General features: G+C 46.8%; 1 protein-coding gene across 4 annotated transcripts in view; it reads right to left on the reverse strand.

Annotated features, from left to right (window-relative positions):
- The window catches only part of AFF2 (ALF transcription elongation factor 2), a 592,529-nt gene that overhangs the window by 146,228 nt on the left and 423,380 nt on the right, over positions 1–22,921 (reverse strand). For all 4 annotated transcript variants that reach the window (XM_037511844.2, XM_054695516.1, XM_054695515.1 and 1 more), the window contains exon 4: positions 10,450–10,494. In XM_037511844.2, coding sequence (XP_037367741.2) covers positions 10,450–10,494 — 45 coding nt within the window. The remainder of the gene's footprint in view (positions 1–10,449; positions 10,495–22,921) is intronic.

Consider the following 22,921-nt stretch of genomic DNA (forward strand, 5'->3'; position numbering starts at 1 on the left):
TAGATATAGAGCCAAAATCACAATCCACAAAAGAAAGGACTGATGGATTGGACTTCATTGAAATTAAGAACTTTTAGTTTTACAAGGACACCATCAAGTGAATGAAAAGAAAGACGCAACTAGGAGAAAAATATTAGCTCATCACATATCAGAGCAAAGCCATATACAGAGTATGAAAAAGAACCCCAAATTCAACAATAAGATGACAACCAACCTGATTTTTCAGATGGGCAAAAGTTAGACAAAAATGAAAATGAGCACAAGGAATTGTCACTAGCCTGGTAAGCATAAGTTCCTTGACCTTGCCCTGTTCATCCTTGCTCTGATCCTGTATATCTTCTCTTGCAGAAAAAAACTACAGAAATGCAGTCCAGACCAGATGAGGCCAAGATGAAGGTAGAAGACAAGGCTAAGGCACCAGCCTCATCACCATAGTAAATAGAGTGCCCACCAGCACCAAGACAGACGTGGTCAAGACCAAGATGTACTCCCCCATATAAGACCCTGCTTCTCCCAATTTGGGGAGATGGCCTTTGACAAAGTAGTCCTCCTGTCCTCAAGTATACCAGCTCCTGGTTCAACCTGATTTCCTTCTACCAGCTCTCATCTCTCTAATTCTAGCTGATGAGCTGGACCTCAGACTCCGGTAACTAAGAGAGACTTCACATCATTAGCCTTTTGGGAACTGCAACTTAAAATCACAATGATATACTGCTACTCACCTATTAGAAATACTCAAATGAAAAGTAGTAATGAAATCAAATTCTGGTAAGGATGCTGAAAAAGTGGGTCTTTCATATACTGGTGGTGGTGTAAACACAGATGGTAGAGCATCTCTGGAAAACAACTCAGCCCTTTTTTTTTAAAAAAAAAAAGTTGAACATACACTTGACCCAGCAATCCCACCCTTAGGTATACACCTAAGATAACTTGTCACACAAAAATCCGTATGTGATTCTGAAGAGTAATATTATTCACTGTCACCAAAAACTATTGACAACCCAAATTCCTTTAATGGGTAAATGGATAAAGCAACTGCGGTATACGCATAACATGGAATGTAAGCATAGAAAGGAATGAACTACTGATCTATGCAACAGCCTGGGCGAATCTCAAAGGCATGTGCTGAGTGAAAGCATCACTATGGGATGATTCCATACTGGATGATTCTGTATATATGTCATTTTGCAAAAGGCAAAATGTAGGGACAGAGACCTGGGAGGAAGTCTGGCTGCAGAATGGTAGTATCTTCAGGATATTGCAATTGTTTTGTATTCTGTTAAACGTGGTGATTATAGGAATCTATGCATATATTTAACCTATAGAATTGTAACTCAAGTAAACTTTACTGGAAGTAATATTTAAATAAATGTGCTGGCCAGAAACCATCACCACATGCCCAGTGAGGTCTAAGCAAAACAGAGCAGAGGGGAGTCTTTTTAGCTCCAGGTGTTCTACACCGGGGGTCAGCAAGCTACCGCCTCTTAGCCTGCATTCCGCCCACTGCTCTTTTTTTGTCAATGAAGTACTGGAACACAGCCACAACTGTTTTGTTTTGTTCAATGTTGCCCATGGACGCTTCCATGCTAAGACAACAGCGTTCAGTTCCGAGACTGGGTCAGGGGCTGTGCTCTGCTGTAAGCACTTAAAACCCACTCCTTCAGGCCCACATCTTCCCGGTGAAAGGCAAAATGTGGACTCTGAAGACATGCTGGGGTTGAGATCTTGACTCTGCCACCAGTTAGCTGCTGAGCTTGGAAAGTCACTTAAGTCACTGAACTTCAAAGTTTTCCCATTTCATTATCTGTAGAAGGGGATGATAATAGTACTTGCTTCCTGACATTAGTAAGGTGATTATATATGCTTTTATATGTGAAATCCTTAGAACAGTCCAGGTATGGAAATCTGCTGTCGAACTGTTCGGTATTATTAGTGCCTACCTTCAATTCAGGCCAACCTGAGTGCCAATCCTATTTTATCCACTTAGAAGCTGTATGATTATGTGATTTTGGGGCAATTTATTCAACCTCTTTGAGGTCTGCTTAGCGTCTGTGGGTAATCAGCCAAGCACTGTTGGAAAAACTATACAACCTACCGATGGGAACTTGTATAAATTTCATGTCTGCACAGTATCATCTGGCTCCTTGACATCGGCTCCTAATCTTCCTGTACTTGTTAGGCAGACCTCCCTCTTCCTTTCAATGACTAGCTCCATCTTCTCCAATCTCCTCAAAACCCTGAACTTCCCCTTGACTGCCTCCCATGCCTGCTGGCTCATCAGAATGGGCTGGAAATGGAAACATTTTAATCCTCCCATATTCTAATATTTTGTTTCTGCTTTGAATTTTTAAATATCTGGAAATGATATTGTTAAATGGTATGAGGTAAGGATCTAAGATTAACTTAGGGAGTGTGTGTGTGTGTGTGTGTGTGTGTGTGTGTGTATGTATATTTGTTTTGCACAGTGAAACTTTGATGAATTGCTGTATTTTTCATAAGAGTGTTTTTGGTTCATTCTCTTGGGGTTTTCAGGAAGACAATATATATAGTCTACAAATACAATCAGTCTACACATTCTCTCCCATTTTAATACCTCTGATTTCTTTAGTTTGTTTAACTGCCTTGGCTAACTTCCAGAACAATATTAAATAATGGTGATAATAATTACCTAGTCTTTTTCCTTGACTATAATGGGAATGCTTCTAATGCTTCCCTCGGAAATGTGACACTAGCATTTGGTTGAGATGGATATGTTTTACTGCATGAAGGATGTTCTCAACTTTTCTGTTTTATCAGGAATGGGTGTTGAGTTTTGTCCCATCATTTGAGTCTCTAAAGGTGATCATCTAGTTAATCTTTTTGTTCTTTATATAAAAGACATATTCTTAATGAATTTCTTAATATTGTACCAGTTTTATATTCTTGGAATACAACTCTGAGTCACGATGCATGACCTTGAAAGTTCTAATTCTGTTTGTTAGTGTTTCATTGAGAAAATCTGCATCAATATTTATAGGTTATGTTTCAGAATTTTTTCATCATATTTTTTACATTATTATTATGTGTGCGTTCAGCTTTTCCAAAAGGAACTTTGCAAATTTTTCTTCTTGTTCTATGTTCTGGAGTAGCTGAGCTGTATTATTACTTAATGGCTTGGTTAATTTCCCCATGAAAGCCTGTCTGGGGCGGATGATTTTAGTAAAGCATCTCCATTTCATTGAGGATAAGTCTGTTCAGATTTTCTTTCTCTTCTGGAGTCAATTTCTGTCACCTGTATTTCAAATGTCCATCTCATCTAGACACTTATATTTATTTGCACAGAGTGCAATCAATTGCCACTCCTGATTATTTTTTTCCCTATATTTGAGAGGCTAGTCCTCTTTATTATTCCTTCTCTTATGTGTTTGTACTTTTCTCTTTTTTTTTTGGTTAGATTAGCTAAGAAGTTATTTACTCACTCTTTTATTTAGGAGAAAAACATTTTGAAGTGGATAATTCTAATGATTTTCTGTTTGTAATTCATTACTGTTGAGCTCTTGATTTATCTTTTTAATAGCATTCCTAAGCTCTTGTATCACAGCTTTGGTTCTTGTTTTTTACATAAAATTGTTTCATTTTTTAACAACTCATGATACTACATTGGTCATAGCTTTAATTTGTTTCCACAGCAACGTTTTTCCTGCTACATTTTTTTAAAATGCTCTTGGGCAGGTGTTTTTGTCTAACTTGTGCAGTAATTCCTTTTTTTGATTACTTCTAATTTTTTTAGTGACAAGAGTTCTTCCTGGATCAGCTATTTGCAAGAGGTTTTTATGGCAGTGGGGACATGGCTTCATCCCAGACTAGCAGGAATTCCCCTCCCAACAACTATACATGTGCCTGAGTGCTCTGGACTTTCTTCTCTCTTATCAAGACATTAACCTTGCAGGCCACTCACAAAGAAGCATCTCAGCAACAAAGTACTTTCACCAAATGTGGATGAGTTGTGCCATTTCTCATTCCACTCCCCTTTTCCAACTTCTCAAGGTAATGTATGCTCCAGACTTGGTCCAAGGACACTACCAGCACAAACCTTCATCCTCATTCCCATTATTCCAATACTGTTTTTGCTTTTCATGGTGTCCCACCTGTCCTGAGTATCAGTGCTTCATCAGCTATGGCCCCCATCCAACCCATGGGGACCAGCCCCTGAGTATTCCCTGCATCATCTGCACAGAATAAAGTATGGTTTAAGCTCATGGATGTCTCTTGGTAGGTAAGCTAAAGAGTTTGCATTTCTTCTTTTCATTCTCTGCAATGCATTTGGTAATAAACAAGAGAAGGGGCAAGTCTTGCTTTATTCTTTCATTTCAAAACTGGAAGATGCCTACCAAATTGATTCTGAGAGGCTAGTTTCTTGATGCATTTTTCCAGAGACACTAGCTTTACCTTTACACAGATGCAAAAGTAATGGTTAACCTCCTTGCATTCGGTCTTCCCACCCCGCAACCCAATGCCACTTGCATAGCCGGAACAAAAAGGCTGGATTCTCAAACAACAGTTGGAAACTATTACTTCTTTGGGATAAGCCTAGACTCCATTTTGGCAAACCAATACATTGTTTCATTACCCTCTCTGTACACCCAAGATCCAGAAAGCAGGTGTAAATTCTACATGTGGCTTAAATTCTCACCTGCTTTCATTCAATTCCATAGAAAATAATAAATCACCACATTCACAAAAAGAAACAGATTGCCAGAAAATAGACTCATTTTTATAGCACGCCTAAGATATATAGGGACTCGCATATTGAGTCAGCTATTTTAAAGGGGCTACTCTTGCTCAATCCTTGGGCAGCTAAATGCAAAGTTACTGGTATTTGACATCATCTCTTCCCTGACATGTCCCGTATTTGACAGGTTCCCATGATTGACTGGGCCAGTCACCTCGTTACTCATGTTACTCATTTTCTCAATGACATCTGTGGAACCATTTAAAATTCACATCATATACTAGCCGCAACCCCCCAGGTTCCACATGAAAATATTTGAACTGCTTGACAGGCTCTAAGTGCATCTGGAAGCGCATGGGATGGCTTACCTGCATTGTTCACATAATAGTTGTTATAATTAAATTTAGCATTTTTCTTCTGAGTTGGTTTGTGTTTGAGCAAAGAGGAAATGATTACTGGGAGGCAAATAATGGGTAATATCTCTTATGTGCTAATTTGGTTCCATGAATACCTCACCCCACATATGCATACTATGTATTAAGTCCATTAGTGCTTTGAATTAGCTTCAGAAAAGGTAATACTCTACATAATTTACCCAGTCAAGGGCGTTCTCACCTGCTGACAAATTTACATATTTCCCAATATCATTAGGTAAGAGCTAGTTAGTCATCAGAATAGTAGAGGATACAATCATTAGTTAGTTCATTTATTTGACTCCATCAGTGTTAACATTAATTACAGTCTAAATTATATTTAACAATTGTTGTCTTTCTTAGATGGAGTGCTATATTTCTATTTCAAGAAAATATAATTTTAAAAGTCCACACCAGAAGACGAGAGATGCTCTTTAAAACAGTCCAGAAGGGTTAGTATTTAAGACAGCTATATACAAAATAGCTTGTATGAGTCCAATTTGAACATTATTTATACATTAATTTGACGGGATATAAAATAAATTGCCTAATTATTGGTTAAATTTATCATAGACATTCTACTGAAAGGTGTTTGATTATGCGGCATAGTTATGATAATATCATCAAATTTCCTTTCAGACATAATTGTCTGACCAATTTTGGTCCCTGATCCATTTTTTGTCTCACTCTTGAGATGCATTTTGCATTTATTTCCCCTTAAAATGTAAAAAAATAGCAAGTACTGTACATGGTCGTCCTGTAATTATTTGGTGAGTTTTTTCTATGCTAAAACAGTAAACTTAAACACAGACCTAATAAATAGAATTGCCGTAATTTAGCAATGAGTAAACACAGATCATGCTGTAATCAAAAAGAGATGCCCATGTCAGTTTTACCAACCTGATCCATATGGCAGGCAGAGATCCGTAAGATGATACAGTTTATCAAATCAAGTTCCCTAAATCCTAGCTCGCAAATTCAGCATCCCTCATAAACAGTGAATTACCCTTACAGATGTTTGCCTATGAAATTATCAACTACTGAAGGTACTTGGCTCGGAAACACAATCTGTTCACCATCAAATCTACGAGAAGCACTAGATCTGCATTTTTGACTCTAGAAAGGACTTAATTGATAGTTTGTTGATATTTTTAAGTAAATTCTTGCTGGGAACAAATAAATCATACTGCTGGAGCACGAATCATCATTGAACATCCATCCTTAGCTAGCAGCATTGAGTGTATGTTGCTCTCCTTGGTTGAACTCTTCCAGAAATGATTACTCTAGGACCCATAAAACCCCATGGAGCTCAGAAAAGAAGCTGCTGCCGCTGCCCAGATTATTACATTGGAGCAGCTGAGAAGTCCCTCACATGACAGATGAATTGTAACTGCAAGACGCCATCACCGGGGCCAGCATTGTTATTATTTTTCATTTCTGTTTGGACTCGAAAGAGGAACTGGTGCACTGATGAGAGCAGGTACCCAGGCTGGGCTGCACTGCAGAGATGACTGCCTTTAAGGTTCTGATTGGCGACATTCATAATAAGCAATAATATACGTGACAGGCAGCACAGACACCGCTTGTTTGTGGGAGAAAAGCAGTTTGGCCAAAAGGGGGTGGAGGCTGGTAAAGTCCGGTTTGAAAAATGCCTTGAAAATTACTTCAGCGTAATTGAATTTGTACAAAGGAAGGAAGCAACAGAAACTAAAATGAACTGTTAGACGGGGCGTTCATCATAAACTAGACTGGAGCTTGCAAAATTAGGAGGGACTCATGGAGGCCAGTAGGGAGCAGAAGGCCGGAGAATATGGCGGCTGCCAGAGGCCTGGTGGCCACTGACTTCATCTCCATGAGTCTCACGCTTTCCTAATTCTATAAAGCGTGACTGGTAACACAGTCTTTTAGGGGTCTTGTGAAGATTAAATGACATAATGTGCTTCAGGGCTATGCCCGGCACAAAATAGTGCTTTGTTACAGCTATTATTTTATTATTTGAAATGAGAATTGAGACTATTAAAAAAAATGGCAGGCAGAAAGCAGGCTCTCCTCAGCCTGCTCCACTGGCGCTGCTCTGCTGGTGCTCTTAGGGGCTAGAAGCATGTCAGCCCGCATCTGACGCCATGTCTTTTAAACCCAGACATAGGTTTGCAGTAGGGGGGTGAGCAGAGGTAGAGCAAAGCCCAGGCCGAACTGTTTCTACTTCGGTGCTACCCTAGTCTGTCTGGGCCTCAACTCCCTGAAATGAGAAGAGACTCTAAGAGAATGAGGTCCAGGCACTCTGGGAGGTGGTCACAGGCTGTGGGGGAAATCAGGTCTCCACAGTGCATCAAATCAGCGTGCTGGAGTGTGGTGGCACGCGCAGGGGCATGAGGGCAGGAAGCCAAGCCCTGAGACCAGAGACGCGGCCTCGCGTGTGTTATGAGAAGCACTGCTCTGAAGGGGAACTGAGCCCGTTATTAGACAAATGGGGAGAGGAACTGACAACGAAAGCCAACTGGTTTGCATTTGAACCTCGTTTTGAGAAAAGGGGCCGAGATAAAATGTATCAGGCAAATGTGTTTCCACTGCCTGGGGCCTAAGGAACGGACAGTGGGGAGAGTTAAGAGTTAACCGTGGCTCATAAAGGAAGTGTGCCCCAATGTGAGATGAAGGGGGTTTGCCCGCATTTGCCTGCCAGGCTCTAGAGGGGAAGCCTGGGAGGCGGGACTGGGAGGTGGGAAAGTCTGTGGGCGGCGGTGGGGGTATGTGTGTGTCAGCAAATAGACCGAGGTTTCCCATTCCATGTGCAAACAATGAGCCCACTTTAAAGACTCCTTCACTGCTGGTGGGTGCAGGGGTGGAGGGGTGGGTGATTGGCCCCCACCGCTGAGCTGTGGAGACTGGCCAACATGCAGCTAGCACTGCAGGAACGCCCCGAGCAACTGACTGGAGGCCGCTCTTTCTTCCAGCCCCAGGCTACAAGGCCTTCCTCCCAAATCGCTCCACTTGGTGGGGGAGAAAAGATGAACTTGCACTTGACTCTGCTTACTTTGAAAAGTAGTGAGGGGGACAGAGGGAGGAGGGGAGAAAGGGAATGATGACCCCCCAAACCCTGCACGGTGGAGGCAGATGGGCAACAGGTGACAAACTACGAGGAAGAGGAATGCATGATAACGTGTCCTGCCCTGAACACACAGCCTGTGAAAACGTAAGAATGAGTCTTGAAAGTTGGAATAGAAACTTCACAAAGCTTAATTTTATTCTAGGCATGGGGAATGAAACATGTCGTTCTTCAATAAAGGAAAGCCCATTCATTAATGATGTTGTTGGGGAAAAAAAGAGGAATTCTATACAATCTATAGCCCTTCCAAAAAAAAAAAAAAAAAAAAGACATTTCCCTAGATTCTCTTTCAAGAACAACAGAAGGACTTTTGTTACTTTCTCAAAGGGTGCTATCTTTATGAGCTTATTAAGGCAACCTGCTTCTTTTCTTTCCCCGTTGAAGTGACATTCTGCTGTTTCTCTAAGTGGCTTCTCCAGCAGACTAGAGTCGCCAGCCTCTGACAGGTGCTCGCCCTGCTCCCCTCGCCTAGTCACTGTGAGAGCCACATAGGCCCCAGGGCAGGCTGCTCTTAAGTCGAGAATTCTGATTGTGCCAATTAGGTGGGGGTTTTGAAATGGGTCCGGCATTCCTTTGGGAGTTAAGAAAAGACCCCTGACGTCGTGGGGAAAACAACATGGCTGTAGAGACCAGAGGAAGGGGTTTCTTGAAGGAAGGTGCCACCGCGCACGCAAGGATCTGGTGGATTTGGTCAACTTCCACCCAACGGGAAGCAGCGAGCAGCGGGGTTCCCAGGGTGCATCGCACTTGTGCATTTCACCACAGCTGCCCCTGCCTGTCCGCCCTCACCCTGGACCCCAGACAGAGAGGCCCGGGAGGCTGCTGGCTTCTTCTAAAAGCAGCCAGACCGCCTGAGTCCGAGGGCCCAAGTCTGTTCACGGGACTGGACTCAGCCTTTCAGACGCCACAGCAGCGTCCTAGGTTGAGACAGGCGCGTGGCTACGCACACGGGGGCGGTCAGGCGGCCAGTGTGCAGGTGGGAAACAGCCTTCTGCTCCTTAGGATTCCCTGGCTGCATGCTCGCAGGGTGGGAGCTTCTACAAGGATCTCTCCAGCAGGAGGCTCAGGGGAAGTTGGGTGATTCTGGAGAGTGAGGAAAGGGGGTGCGGAATCTTCACTGGCACGTAGGTTGCTTTCTCTCCCCGTGGAAAGCCTGCCTGGATTTCTCATCGTTCATCACACGACAAACAGGCATTTATATACACTTGGCAGCTTAGAAGGGCATTAGGTATCATTGTCTTCATTTACAGACAGGAAGGGAAATTCAGAAAGAGGAAGTCATCTGTCCACATCACGGGCGTGACAAATGGGAGAGCCGGGACTGGCATTCACGTCTACGCTTCATTCTTCACATCAAGTCACTTACGACGGGGATGCTTCCTGAGGAATGTGCCGTCTGGCAATGGCGTTGTGGTGCCAAAGTACATCTCCAAAGAGTACTGCTCCCTTTTGCTGGCACAGCAAAGCCAGAAGGGCATCGTGGAAGAAGAGCTGGGTCTTCCTCGACCTCTTATCGCTCCTGCAGTGCCTGTGTGGGGTGCAGGAGCCGCAGGAGGCCGTCGTGGATGCTGTCCACCTTGACAGGAATGTCACCGTGCTGACAGCCAGCACCCGGACATGCATTTTTCTGGCTTGACTTTAATTTTTCCTTTTGGCTTCACCATTCACTTGGGGAGAGTTTATGCCCATTTTTGACAACTCCACACTGCCTGCATGCCTTTCCCACGCCTGCGTGCACTCTTTCTGGGATGCTTCCTGTAACTCGCTGTCATTGTCCAGTATCTCCTCCTCACCTCCCCTCCACCCTCCCACATCTCATCCCCTCATGACAGGGCCACCATCTCCACAGCCGAGTGCTAGCGGCCATGTCACAGGAGGCCAAAAAGCTGACTTGAGAGCCCTGAGAGCAAGAGGCCCAGGTTTACAGTAGGATGCTTGCAAGGGAAAGTTTCCTTAAAAAGGGGGTGAGTCTCTGTCGAGACCTCAAGAGAAAGGTCCAGAAAGATGCAACAATGGGACAGAAGTTCAGTGAGGTTCGAGCAGCTTCACTGGAGATAGGGAGACAACAGGTAGGAACTAAGATACAGGCAGAAGGACCCAGAACTAGAAGGCAAGGCTTTCCCGTCACAACAGACAGAAACAGAACAGTGACTACTTTCAGCAGCTTCAGCAGATAGAAGACTTCATTAGTAAAAAGCACAGAAATAAACATTTAAACTCACCCGCAAGATTTCTTCAACACAGCTTGGATCACTGGGAAGGCTTACCTAAAACAAAATAAACCAAAAAAAAAAAATTCAACAATCTGGTTTTTCTCCCAGAAACTGATTGCATAATGGCTTACTCTGTAAGAAAAGTGGTAAAGAAGGTAAATTTTGCACTCAATATGGGTTGTTTCCTCAGTGCACAAAGCTCTCACTATCTGCAAATGGCCAGTTTTGCTTTCCTTTCATGAGGCAGTAAGACCACAGTGGAAGGTGTAGCTCGAATGAGTCATCTGTCACTGATTTGCTGAGGGCCACTGACTCATCCACCCCCATCGCTCTGGACTTCACTTTGCTCTTCTATCCACAGAGGGGGCTCCACTTCCGGATCTCTCAGACTTCTCTGCCGTCCTGACATTGCCTAGTGTATTACTGACAATCACAGATTTTGAAAAGATGAGACCTATTTGAAAGGCGTGCACGATTAAATGAAGTTCTGTGTGAACTTGGGAGGCCAATCAGTTATCCACAGCTCTTACTCAGAACACCGAGGCTAGCTAACCTCCAGTGCAGACTGCACGCTTGCCTCGGAGCCTCGAATGTCACAAATACAAAGTGAATGCTGTGAGCATCTTGCCCAGTGTGACATCTTCCCGATCAATCAGAACTCACGCAACCAGCGGGACCACGCTGAGCACTTACTCCATGTCCCACACGTGCCCTTTCTTCCAGGGCACCAGAATCAGTGAGAACCGGAAACAAGAGGCCAGCCACGGAGCAGTCCAGGACACGGTGCTGGGGAGCAGGCCAGCCATCTGGGAAAAGGGCTGCTGACGTCGCCTTGCCAGATAGAGGCCGCCACCTCCCCAACGCTCCTAACTCTGTCCTTCACACCTTCACCTTCTGCAGAATTGTAATTTGCTCGCTTCCACCCCAGTTCTGCCAAAGAGAACATTTGGTCGCTTTAATTCACAGCCTTGGCAGGTGAAAGGCCAGTCCTGTGAGACCCGCATGGCCACACAGGGTACATGCTCCGGGCTTCCCGCAAGGGCAACTAAGTCCTCACCCCTGGTTAATCCAATAGATTGAGTAGGCAGAGAAGCTGCATTTGGGAAAGTGAGGAATAGACGATGGCACCTTAAAACATTCTTGCTGGAAACATCAGCAAATCACAAATTGCTGTAAGTCACTACTGTGCTCCATAGAATCCAGCTGGTACTCATTGAGTCCCTTACTGTTGTGTACAAGCTCCAGGGAGCATAAGACCCCTCGTAATGAGGGGCTCATCCATCTGCCTTAGGCTGTGTGGCTCCAGTTTATACTGTTACCCCGGGGGAATTAGAGTCCCCTTGCACCCTCAGAAATGACCCAGTTGGGATGAAAAATCATACAGTCACCCAAAGAGAGCAGACAGTAATAGTTTTCATCAGAACACCAAAAAAAAGTGTGACCGTGGGGTAGTAAACACAAATACATACATACAAATAGCAGAGCACTCTGCCGGCCGTGCGGAATGATGCCATGCAGTAGCATCGAGTCTATCTCATTAATTAAAAAACAACATCCATCAGCATTCCAAGAACACCGACACTCTAACATCAGGGGGAAAGGACAGAAGACAGGCTGAGAACCTGAGATCCGACAGGGAAGCACAGGCGGCTGGGCCTGCACAGTCCCTCCTTCCCTCCTCCTCCTCCTGCCCTTCATCATCCACTCAGCACATGCGTCTGGAGAACAGCGCCGGGGCCACCAGGCTTGCGCTAGCCACACACAGAATGGGGAGCGCAAGGAGGGGGAAGGGGAGATGAACAATCCCATAGGTCACGCGTGGGCATCACTGATGTCAGGACACCAAGCATGGACGCTCCCTCGTCCCGCAGGCCCCAAGGTTCTCTGCGCAAATAAGTGCGGGCGCGCTGCAGCTGGGAGCGCCACGGTGCAAGTGAAAGGCCCCAGACACGTCTGTGATGCCTTTCAACCAGCATGGCCCTGACTTTTTTTTTTTTTTTTTGTGGGACCCTCGCCAGCGGCCGGGGAACGAACCGACGCTGCAGAGGCTGCGGGCAGCCCCGCAGCCCAGCGCTCCACCGCTGCGCCACCAGGGGAGGCCCGGCCCTGACTTTCTTGACCGCTCACTTCTTGGCTTTGTCAATTTTGTGATTCCCTATTAGCAACTACTGCCAGTTATCAGTCATGCTAATTCCACAGAGTGACCGTCTGCGGGCGTACGCTGGGCGGTGCTGGCCCAGCCGCCATGGGGATTACAGAACTCAAGTGAGTATTCTTTACCATGGGAAAAAAAAAAAGCTCGTCCCATTATTGGCTGCCCCAGCAATTGTATTTGCAAGAGAATTCTTGAACTCTGAGCAAATGCCTTCCCCCGACACAAAGGTCAAAGGATTGCAGCAAAGACTTAAAGCTTCCAGATCATCATTACCTTGCATGGGCGCGGGCTGCCTGCGCTACGCGCGCACACACACTCTCCGCTCTCCTGGAGAGGTTTCTGTTCCCCCTTCCCCGCACACACACATCCGTGTGAATGTCTCCACGAAAGAGGAAAAGAATTTAGCCGCCAGAACATTTGCCCCGAATCAAAAGTTGGGTGGGAGAGCTGGCCCTGCCACTCGAGAACAGGATGGAGTCGTCGCCCTTCGGGGTCCCACCTTTCTCAAAGGTAAAATTAAATTGAATAAAATAAAATAGCGATGATAATCATAACACCCGCTCCCCTGAAATCTCCCCGGCTTCCCGCGAGCCGAGGACAAGGTCAGTAACGTGATGTATAACCCGCAAAGCCCCCCGTGAGTCAGGCTCCTGCCCTGCGTCCTGGTCTCCTCACAGCTCTACTCATGATTAAGCCCAGCCTTCTCGTCTTTCCAAGGTAAGATCTGACTCACTCGCCAACTGCAAATATCGCCTCTCCACTTGGTATTATAAATATCCACTTCCTTATGGGGGACATGCTGTCAAAACAGAAAGAGTTGTGGGCTCTGGGGCTTTGCAGCAAATCCAATGCTGCCTTGCTGGGGTGCACAGCACTGAGAAACAGCCCACAGACGCGGGCAGTCAAATGAACGTGCGTCCACACGGAGGGGTCTGATTTTTTTTTTTTTCCTTTTTAGAAAACACTGGGACCGGCATTCACGTGGAGTCTCATCCCGCAAACTCAGCTAGTCCTGGCCCACAGCTGTTTTCACCGTAAGACAAACTACTGGAGCCTCAACGTCTGCCCTGCAAGTGCCTTTTAATTAACCAGCCGCCCTTCCTCCGTGCCTAGCACGGTGCCAGGTTGGGGGGTGGAGGGCGGCGGCTCTAAATACCTCTGAGGCTTGGCCTCTTTCTCTGGGAGTTAAATGTCTGGATGGGATGGGAAAACAAACAATTAGAGACCCACTGGGACATACATTGTAAGGTGGTCGTGACAAGGGTAATAGGATCGCATTCATTCGCCTGCCCGTCCGCCTATTCATCAGTTCTCCCATTTATTTCTTTAGACAGCAAATCCTGATTGAGTTCACACTGGGCTCAGGATGATGCCAGGGGGGAGGATTTAAAGACACTGAGGACAGCGTAATTTCTGCCTTCAAGACTCCACGCAACTTGGGGAGACAAACAGTGACACGGGAGACAGACAATATCAAACAGGAGGTGTGTCTGGGGGCCAGGGAAGGGTACCTACCGGGCTCACGGACACGGCCAGGTCCGACAGAAGCTCCCAGCTGCCGAGGTCGCCACTGTAGTCCCCACTCCAGATGAGAGTGAGAGGCCACGGATCTGCCATGGCCGAGAAGTGGCAGGGCCACCTGAGGTCAGTTCGGTCTCTGAGCCCCCCGCGGTCACTGTGCACCAGGGAGGAAGGTGGGGCTTCGGCCTGAATTTTGCCCAGTTGCTCTCTCTCTCTCTCTCTCTCTCTCTCTCTCTCTCTCTCTCTGTCACACACACACACACACACACACACACACACATACAACCCCCCTCTCGCAGTAATTCTGGACAGGTGTGAAAGGGGTGACACTGGGATTAGAACTGCCGCCCCACGAGGCGCCAAGCTGCCGCTGACTGCCGAAGCCACCTTCTCCTCTCTTTTAATCCACTCTTGAGTATTCACATAGTCCACAAAGCGCAAGTTAGCCACTCAGCGCCGCGGCGTCCTCTCCATCCCCCCTCCGCCCCCTCCTCCTGGAAGCAGAGAGCAGGCTGCACGGCGGCGGAGGAGGCTGTGCTCTCACTCCTGGCCCCAGATGACCCTCTCGTGCTGGGCGCGGGGATGTGGTCCTCCGGCCCGGGCGGCAGGCGCACTCAGGGCAGCTGGAGAGGGCACCAAGAGCCCTGGCAAGTGCCTGCCCTCTCTGCCTGTGACAGTGTGGCCGCCACCCCATGTAGCCACAGAGAGACCACGCGGATCATCTGCCCGGTGATAAATCCAGATCTTAGGAAATAATCAGGGTACCTTTAAATCATCAAATATTCAATTAACTGCAGCAACAATAAATGAATTGCATAGGATGTTTTAATCATTCGGGAATTAATCAGTTTGGAGCATACTTCTTGGCGATTAGGGTAATACAAGATATCAAAAATACCCTGATTGTGGCATTGAGAGACAGAAGCAGCAGCTAGTGCTAACCGAAAACACGGAGATTAATGTAAAACATTAAAAGAAGAAGAATCGTCACGTGGCTAAGCCGGGGCACCTCCAGCGTGCCTCTCAGTACGTTATTAAGGGATGGCAAGAAAGAGAGGTCATCTCCCCCCCCAAACGCAGCCTGAGCTTGTCTCACACCGCCTGGCAATCACAGCCCCCCAGTGGTAGGCATATTCCACCTTGACAAAGACTTCATCAGGGAAAACTCGAAGAGCGAAATCCTAAATGGCAGCCAGTGCCAATGGGGCTGGGAGACAGCCACGTCAGACGCCACGGGATGGGCCTCTTCAGCAAGATCCAGCCCAGACACCTGGGGCTTCCACTTGTATTTTCACCAACAACTCGCCACGTGTATCCCCTCGACTGCTGGCCGGTGCCCGGGACACGGCTTTGCTAATAACAACAAGGAAACCCAGGCTGTGATACTGGACCCCCCAAGTGAATGTCTCATCTTTTTAAAATGTTGACTTTCCCTTGCTGGTCATTTGTAAAAGTGAGGGGGCAGCAGCCTCTGAAGTTCTTATTTGCAGGTATCTGGGGCTCCCTTTCTCTCCCCGGCCAGCCAGGGAGCTCCAGATTTCCAAGTCAGAAATCTACAAACCTGCTCACTCGAGGATCCCTCTGTGCCTTTTCCCAGCCTCACCGTAACCTGGCCCTATTCTCCCTATTCTACTTTGTATTCATGAGGCTGTGATTAAACGGGAACAGTTAATATTACATAAGCTGCAGACAGAAGTCCTCAGGTAATAGAACTTTAATCAAAACAAAAAAGATCTCACAACAGTTGCGTCTACAGCCAACTGCCTCACCTTCACATTGCATTTTAATGCAGCTTCAGTCCTGCATGTCCGCAGCGTTGGTGTTTATTTAAAAATACTGCTTCTGGCCAATTTTAAAGGCAGTCACATTGCCAAAATGCTGCATGTAAAACAAGTTAATACCCACCATTCCCTCTAAGAAAGGAAAGGAAAAAAGTCAAGTATGGAAAGTGACCCTTCCTCTAGAATCTCACGCGGAACTCAAACTAAAAAGGGAGAAACAAGAACCCGATTTTAATTATTTGAGCAAAGCGGAGATCATTTACTGTCGTTGGGGCGCCAAGTGGGTTGAGAGAAGGCGCATGATCTCTGAATGTGGAGAGACTTCATTTCACTCCCAGCTCTGCTACTAACTTGCGCTGTGAACTCAGGCAAACCTCAAACTCGGAGCCTCTGTCTCCCCATCTGCCAAAGGGGAATAAAAAGCCCACTTCTATGATGGCTGAGAGGCTGAGATGAAGTGAGGTCCATGAAGGTGCTTGAACCGGGTAGCGGGTGCCTGGGCACCCTTCTAGTCCAAGTTCCTGGGAAGGCCTGTGCAAAGGCGTCTGCACCCTGAGTCATGGGACCACCGAGATGGTTTGGTCACCTTGGAAATCGGTCCCCATCACATCCTGTTGGTGTCTGTCATCCTGTTGGTGTCTGCAAGGCGCCTCAGGCTGCTGCTCCATCTGGTGGCTTTTATGAAAGGTGAACGGGGGGGGGGGGGCTGGAGATGGGACTTGAGAGGCGTAAGGGGAGGGAGGGAGACAGGAAGTGGGGGCGTTGGGGGGAGGAGGGCGGGCAATGCGTTCATTACGAGCCATCTCCTCACTGATTGCATTAGGCATGGGCAGCGGCGAATGCAGATGCGGAAGGGCCGTCATCAGCTGAGAGCACCTAATGGCAGATGGAATTTCAAGTGAAGAGTGCTTAATTCAGTGGGCTCTGAATAGCCATTAGCTCACTGTTCGTTTATTTGGTCTAATAACTAGTTTCCATGGAAAAGTGAGCTATATGGGGGGGGGGCTTAGTCTTAAAGGAAAAACAGGGTACACATCTGGAAATCTTCCCCTAAGAAACCAAGGGCCAGCCTGGAGTTGCCTGGTGCTCCAAAGTGCCAAGGATGCCCGGCTTCTGGTCACCAGGGCTGGGCAGCGAGGTCATCTGGCCACTGCTGCTGTCCAAACCTGTGCCGAAGCTGTGCCGGCTGTGGGCCAGGTCTCTCGGGGCCAGATTCACATCCTCTCCAGTCTTGGCACCAAATGCATCAATTCTGCTGCTCAGACTCGGGCTGCATCCTCCTACTTCTCTTTGCCAGCCTCCCAGATGCCCAATGCCGTGCTTTTCTGGGCGTGTGTGTGCTAGGGGTGCCTGTCCTGCAGCCCATGCACCTTCAAGCCCTCATCCCTGGCTTCGAGTCTTCAGGGCCCAGGGGACCCTGCTTCTGTCATGTTCACGGTCTCATCCTAAAACCAAGGGGCATGTAAGAGTCGAGGCCTGACGCCACTCGATCCTTCCTCGCTGCATGCCCGTCCCTGTCAAAGGCCGGCTGGTGGGCAGGCCCCTGATCTCTTCCTAGTCAAAGAGGATGCTGTCCAAATTGGACAGAAGTAAGCAATTTCACACTCTCTCGGCAGCCACTCTGGACAGGCCAACGTGCACGGTCTCCGTGTGTACAGAAGGCACACAAGGAAACAAGTTTACTTTTGCCCTGCGTCAACTCAGGAGTAGACGCGAGAGTTCGGAGCTTCCGCACGCGCCTGACGCTCCGGGGCCGCGGCCGGCGCGCCGATGAGCACAACCGCCGTCCCTCTTTCAGGGACCCGTGGCCTTAAGGGGTGAAAAGAAAAGCACGCTGACAAGTGCGAGAACAGCCGCAGGTGCCAGCTCTCACACTCATCAGCTACGTGACTGGGAACAATCACCTCCCGACTCGCCGGCCCGTGTTAGCAGCTCTCAGCCACAGCAGCGCGACGGCCGGGAAGGCATGGAGAAGGCCAGCTTCTACTTTGGTCAAGGAAGGGCCTACCAGAGAGCGTCCAGGAGGTGAGAAAGAAAGGGATATAGCATCTGTGAGTAAAGGACATTTTCTTTGCAATGTAGGGCAGTTGGCAACTTATGCCAATGTCAACACCTCCCCCACACACATGCCATTGTTCTTATATTTACCATTTGGCCTCAGAGTAACAGCACCTGCACCTCGTACTGGTAGCCAGGTGAGACGCGCTCCTTTGATTCTACGATTTTATCCACCTATTTTATATTTTATTCTGCATAGTAAACCACTTTTAATGTTCAATTCTCTCTCTCTGTGTGCATGAATTATTTTCTCTGTGGATTACTGATGTAAACTATGAAAATCCCAAGTCCATCCCCTCTGTCTCCGCCGACACTCTTTAAATGCCTGGGGAAGCAGACCAACTTTCATGCTGAGCAATGCAGCCATGATGGAGGAGGAGACCCCTTTGCAGCAAGGCCTATTCAGCATGCGTGTGCCATAGGCCTCAGCTGTGAAACTTCTTTCACACCTTGTACATCTGTAGGGTGAAGAAAATGTCAGGCTTTTCTGCCCTCCCGCCATCAGGACAGATGATGGATCCTTGCGGTCCTGAATGCATGCCTGATGGCGGCACCTGGAGTAGGGTGTGGGCCTCGGTAGATGGGATTCACCCGGGCTAAGACTGGGCTTTTAAGGTTGGCGTCATGGGGACGCCAGCAGAAGCCAAGAAGCCGAGAACGAACAGAAGCCGGGAGAGAAGCAGAGAAGGCTGGAGAGCCTAGATAGAGTGAAGACTTGCTGGGGGCTGGGAGGCCTGCCAGCCTCCCGGCCCCCCAGCACCCCTGCCTGCTGTGTACCTGGTAATCCCAATAAAAGACCTGCAAAAAACCACTGAGGACTCTGACTCCTCCTTCACCCGGTCTGCATGGGATCCTAGAAAACCTGCACTGTGTCCATTCCTGCCATTACAACATCCCAAAGTGAAAGTGAGGCAAAGAGCTTTCGCAGTCCCTTTTGCTACGGGTCCACATTCCACAGAGCAGAGCGCCTTGCCCACCAGATGTCATGTGCTCCGAAGCAAGCATGAGTTCTTCGGATCGGCAAGGGAGGCCAGAAGAAAAGTGGGCAAATGTGCCAAGAAGGAAGGGACCAGTCACTAAGATAAGGATGCAGAACTGGCTACCAGCTTTGACGAGACCCAGGCCACTGGCAACCTGGTCAGACTGTTTCGGTGGGAGGATGAGGTCGCCAAGCTGGCACAGCACTTTGCCGTGACAGAGGGGGAGGGGCAGAAACAGGGTGAAGAAAGAATTCCTATTGTGAAAGGGAGCAGAGAAAGGAGGTGATAGGAAATGGTGGTGTGGGGGTCAAGGTTATTTGTTTGTCTTTTAAGAGGGATGATAGTAAAGCATATTTGTATACCAGCAGGCGTAGCTCAGTGGAGAAGGAGAAAGAGTTGCAGAAGAGAAAGTGGATGATTGCAAAAGCAAAGTCCTTGAGGAAGAGAGTGAGTGGATCAGGACACAATTGGAGAGGAGGGCCTGAAATAGGGGCCCAGACACTTCTGGACACTTCTTCCATTGTAACAAGAGGGAAGGCAGAGTGCCTAGGTACATAAGCAGTTGGGCTGGAGAAATTCAAGACGAGAAGATGAGGTGGTGCTTATCCGATTCTATTTTTCTCTGTGAAGTAGGGAGCAAGGTCATCAGCTGAGAAGGGTGGAAAATGGTTCTTGGAAATGGAGGGGAAAGCGAAGGAGGGAGATCGTTATCTTGGAGAACAAGAACATGGATTTGATCGGGGAATATAATAGAACTATCTGGCAATGTTTAAGGAAGAGAAAAAGAGTTAGTACAGTGAAACACATAAGGACGTGCTCTCAACCCCCGAGTATGGAGTATGCAGAGAAGGCACAAGGAGGCTGGGGGGTTGGGGGAAGGAGAGAGAGCTGGAGGCCCAGCAGCTCTGGCAATTTAGCAAGAGGTGACACTTTGCACCTCGCTATTAGCTACTGTCCTTTCCAACACTGATGAGCTAATTACACAGTTCCTGGTTCTCCAACTGCTCTAATCTATGAGTCTTCGTTGGGAATAGAATAAACAGAGAGCCCAGGAGCAGGAGTAATGATTCTCTGGGATCCCACAGTGGTGCAGCCCATAACATTGCCCCGAGGCCACATGAAATTAAGCACAGGGCCAAATATGGCCCCAGGGGTTAAGGAGCTCCTCTCTGGGGCTAAATGAATTCAGTTTTGTCTCTAGGGAAACAGACAACCTAAACAACCCAATCCTCCAGAGGGAGATCTTTCCTATATAACACTGCAAGGCATTTCCAAATTGTTTAAAGAAGTATTTAAATCGCTTAAATATTTTGTATTTAAACACACATTTTACACTTACTATATTTTTGTTAGCAGAAAGCATTTTAAAATATGATTTACCTTTTATAATACATCTTGAATTGGCAAGTTCTTTAAAGCATTTACGGACTAAAGATACAAGGACTTGGGGGCCTCCCTGGTGGTGCAGGGGTTGAAGACACAGGGCTATCAAGCTATCTGCAGCCACTGCAGCACGAGTTTGATCCCTGGCCCTGGAGCTGACCCACATGGCGCCGGGGACCTCTCCTGTGTCACCTGCTGCTCCCCTCAGCAGTGGATTTCAGTACATCCGCCTGTTTTGTTCCCCACTCTGTCTCTGGTGAATCCTCTCACCACCCCCCCCCCCACACACACACCTCTGGTCTATACCCTAGTTCCTCCACACAAAAATAAATCTTAAAGAAATACAAGGACTTATGGGGGGGGGGTGGCGGGGTAGGAAAGGAACTGGAGTTCAGCTTTTTCTGGTAGTTTCTGAAGACATAGCCAAACCCATATCATGAGGTTTCAAATGCTGTAACCCTATTTACATAAGGACCTCTTTTCAAATCTGAATCTTTGGCTCTTATTTTTGAAAAATCTTTTAAAAAACAATCCCTCATCCTAAAGAAACGAGCACAGTCTCCTAAATACATAGCCCATGATTTAAATGTCTGTTTGAAAAGGAGAAACCCACATTTGTTTGATTTTCTTCTAGCGAAGTTTCCCTTACAGCAATGTGAGTGGAACAGACTTTATAAGTTGTACCCCTACGTGCCCTCAATAAAAATGTGACAACAGAATACACTTGCTAGAAAGTGGCTCCACTTCCAGTGTAACCTCCAACGAACTTGGCACCTTCTCGACTCTCTAAACCCTGCACTTAGGATTGTCTTAATTGCCAGTGGATGACACTGTGATTCCGCAGAAACAGCCACAACTGCTCCTTCTCTGACAGTGACGAGCCTAAAGAACAAGCCACGCGCATGGGAACCGAGTCCTCGCCAGCTCCCCTATTATTTATAACTCTAATTAAAACACTTTTATCTATTAATGCCAAGTGACACTGCTAAATATATTCAGAGAAATTCACATTTTTTTCTATACTTCTAAAATCTCTTAGATCTGCCCCCACTTACACTGTGGTTTAACTGCTCACTGAAATGAAACGATAGCTAAGAATAACTCTCTTCCATTAGATTTATAAATCTCATTAATTAATTCTACATCTCCAATGGTGTAGAGCCCAAACTCAAATGCAAGATCTAATTAAAGAGAAGTTAAAAAAAATGTTAAGAAACAACGCTGAGATTGAAACACAGAAGTAACTGTTTAGCCTCAAATTAATGAGGCGCTATGCTAAGCAAGCATGTCCATTAATCCCTAATGAGGATTTTAAACACATTAAAACTTCCTAATACAAAATGTTTGCCTTCCTTTTATCCAATAACAAATAAGCCAATAATTTTCTGGCTCTAAATGACACTATTAACTGTCACGGCATGTTTTATTTGACAAACCCTCCATTCAAATACTGTAAAACCAATTAATTTGCCTGCTGTGAAATGTGTTTCTTGATAGCTTTTATGTGATTTTTTTTTTCTTCTCAAAGAAATGTAAATAGGAGGTCAATGTAGGTGCCCGATTTTGCTTAAAAAAAAAAATATGCCCCTTAGCTTGAGGTTGTCTACCCTTTTTGCAATTCAAATGAATTGAAAGACAACCTCCATTTTCAGGTCACAATCTCCAACTGGCCTCCTGATAAGTAAACTCCGTCAGAGTAATAGTTTGATTACCATAAGGATGGGCTCATATTTGAGAAGGGAGAATTGGCCAAAGTACTGTTTGGCTCCATTATAAATAATGATTCCCAACCGTGGCCCTTATCCCTCCTGCTCTGCTAAGCAACCTGGCATTGTTACCCAACTCCCCGCCACCCTTGAGCATCCACATGTGTGCCCGGGAAATCGTTCTTTAAAATTGGAGTTTGTTCCTGATGCTTTTATTTGAAAACACCACAATGGGTTACACTTTTTGGTTGGCAGAAAAATCGATAGCACAAATACAAGAAGTTCCTATTTCTTAAACTTCCCCTGGGCCTTACTTAGTATCTCCACTTTACTTGAGAGATGGCCCCAGCGTTTATGGGACACTCCGAAATTCTTGGCTCACAGAAGGACACGGCACTTTTCCAGAAAATCACTCTGCAAACACAGACCCTTGACACAGTACGTGTCATAAAGAAGGCGTGTGAGGCGTTAAGTGTGGGGCCTCGAGCTCACTGCATCATCAGCTACAGAGCAGAGTGAGTGATGCGCGGCCTGCAGGGGTATGCGGAGCCCAGCGGTGAAGGCAAAGGGCAGAGAGTGGACAGCCTCTGAAAGGCACCGCTGACCCGCGCTCATTTCACATCCCCGGGAAACCATGATTACTTATTTCTTGGCTGTGAACGTATACAGGAGAAACAGACACTCCACATGTGTTTATAATTCCAGGATGGTCACCAGACATTACTGATACAAATCAAATACACTCAGCAAATAACCTTTTACTCCTCCTGACTGCAGTCAGTGTTAGGGTACCTGCACACTTGGATTCTGGAAAGGCTGCTCATGTTAAGGAATCGCCCCAAATGGAAAACATACACTGCCTCCCCACTATCACAGTACTCTGTGCTAAGCATCATG

Source organism: Talpa occidentalis, unplaced genomic scaffold (assembly GCF_014898055.3).
Source record: "Talpa occidentalis isolate TD23 unplaced genomic scaffold, MPIMG_talOcc4v2.1 talOcc4.15, whole genome shotgun sequence".
NCBI classification, from domain to species: domain Eukaryota; kingdom Metazoa; phylum Chordata; class Mammalia; order Eulipotyphla; family Talpidae; genus Talpa; species Talpa occidentalis.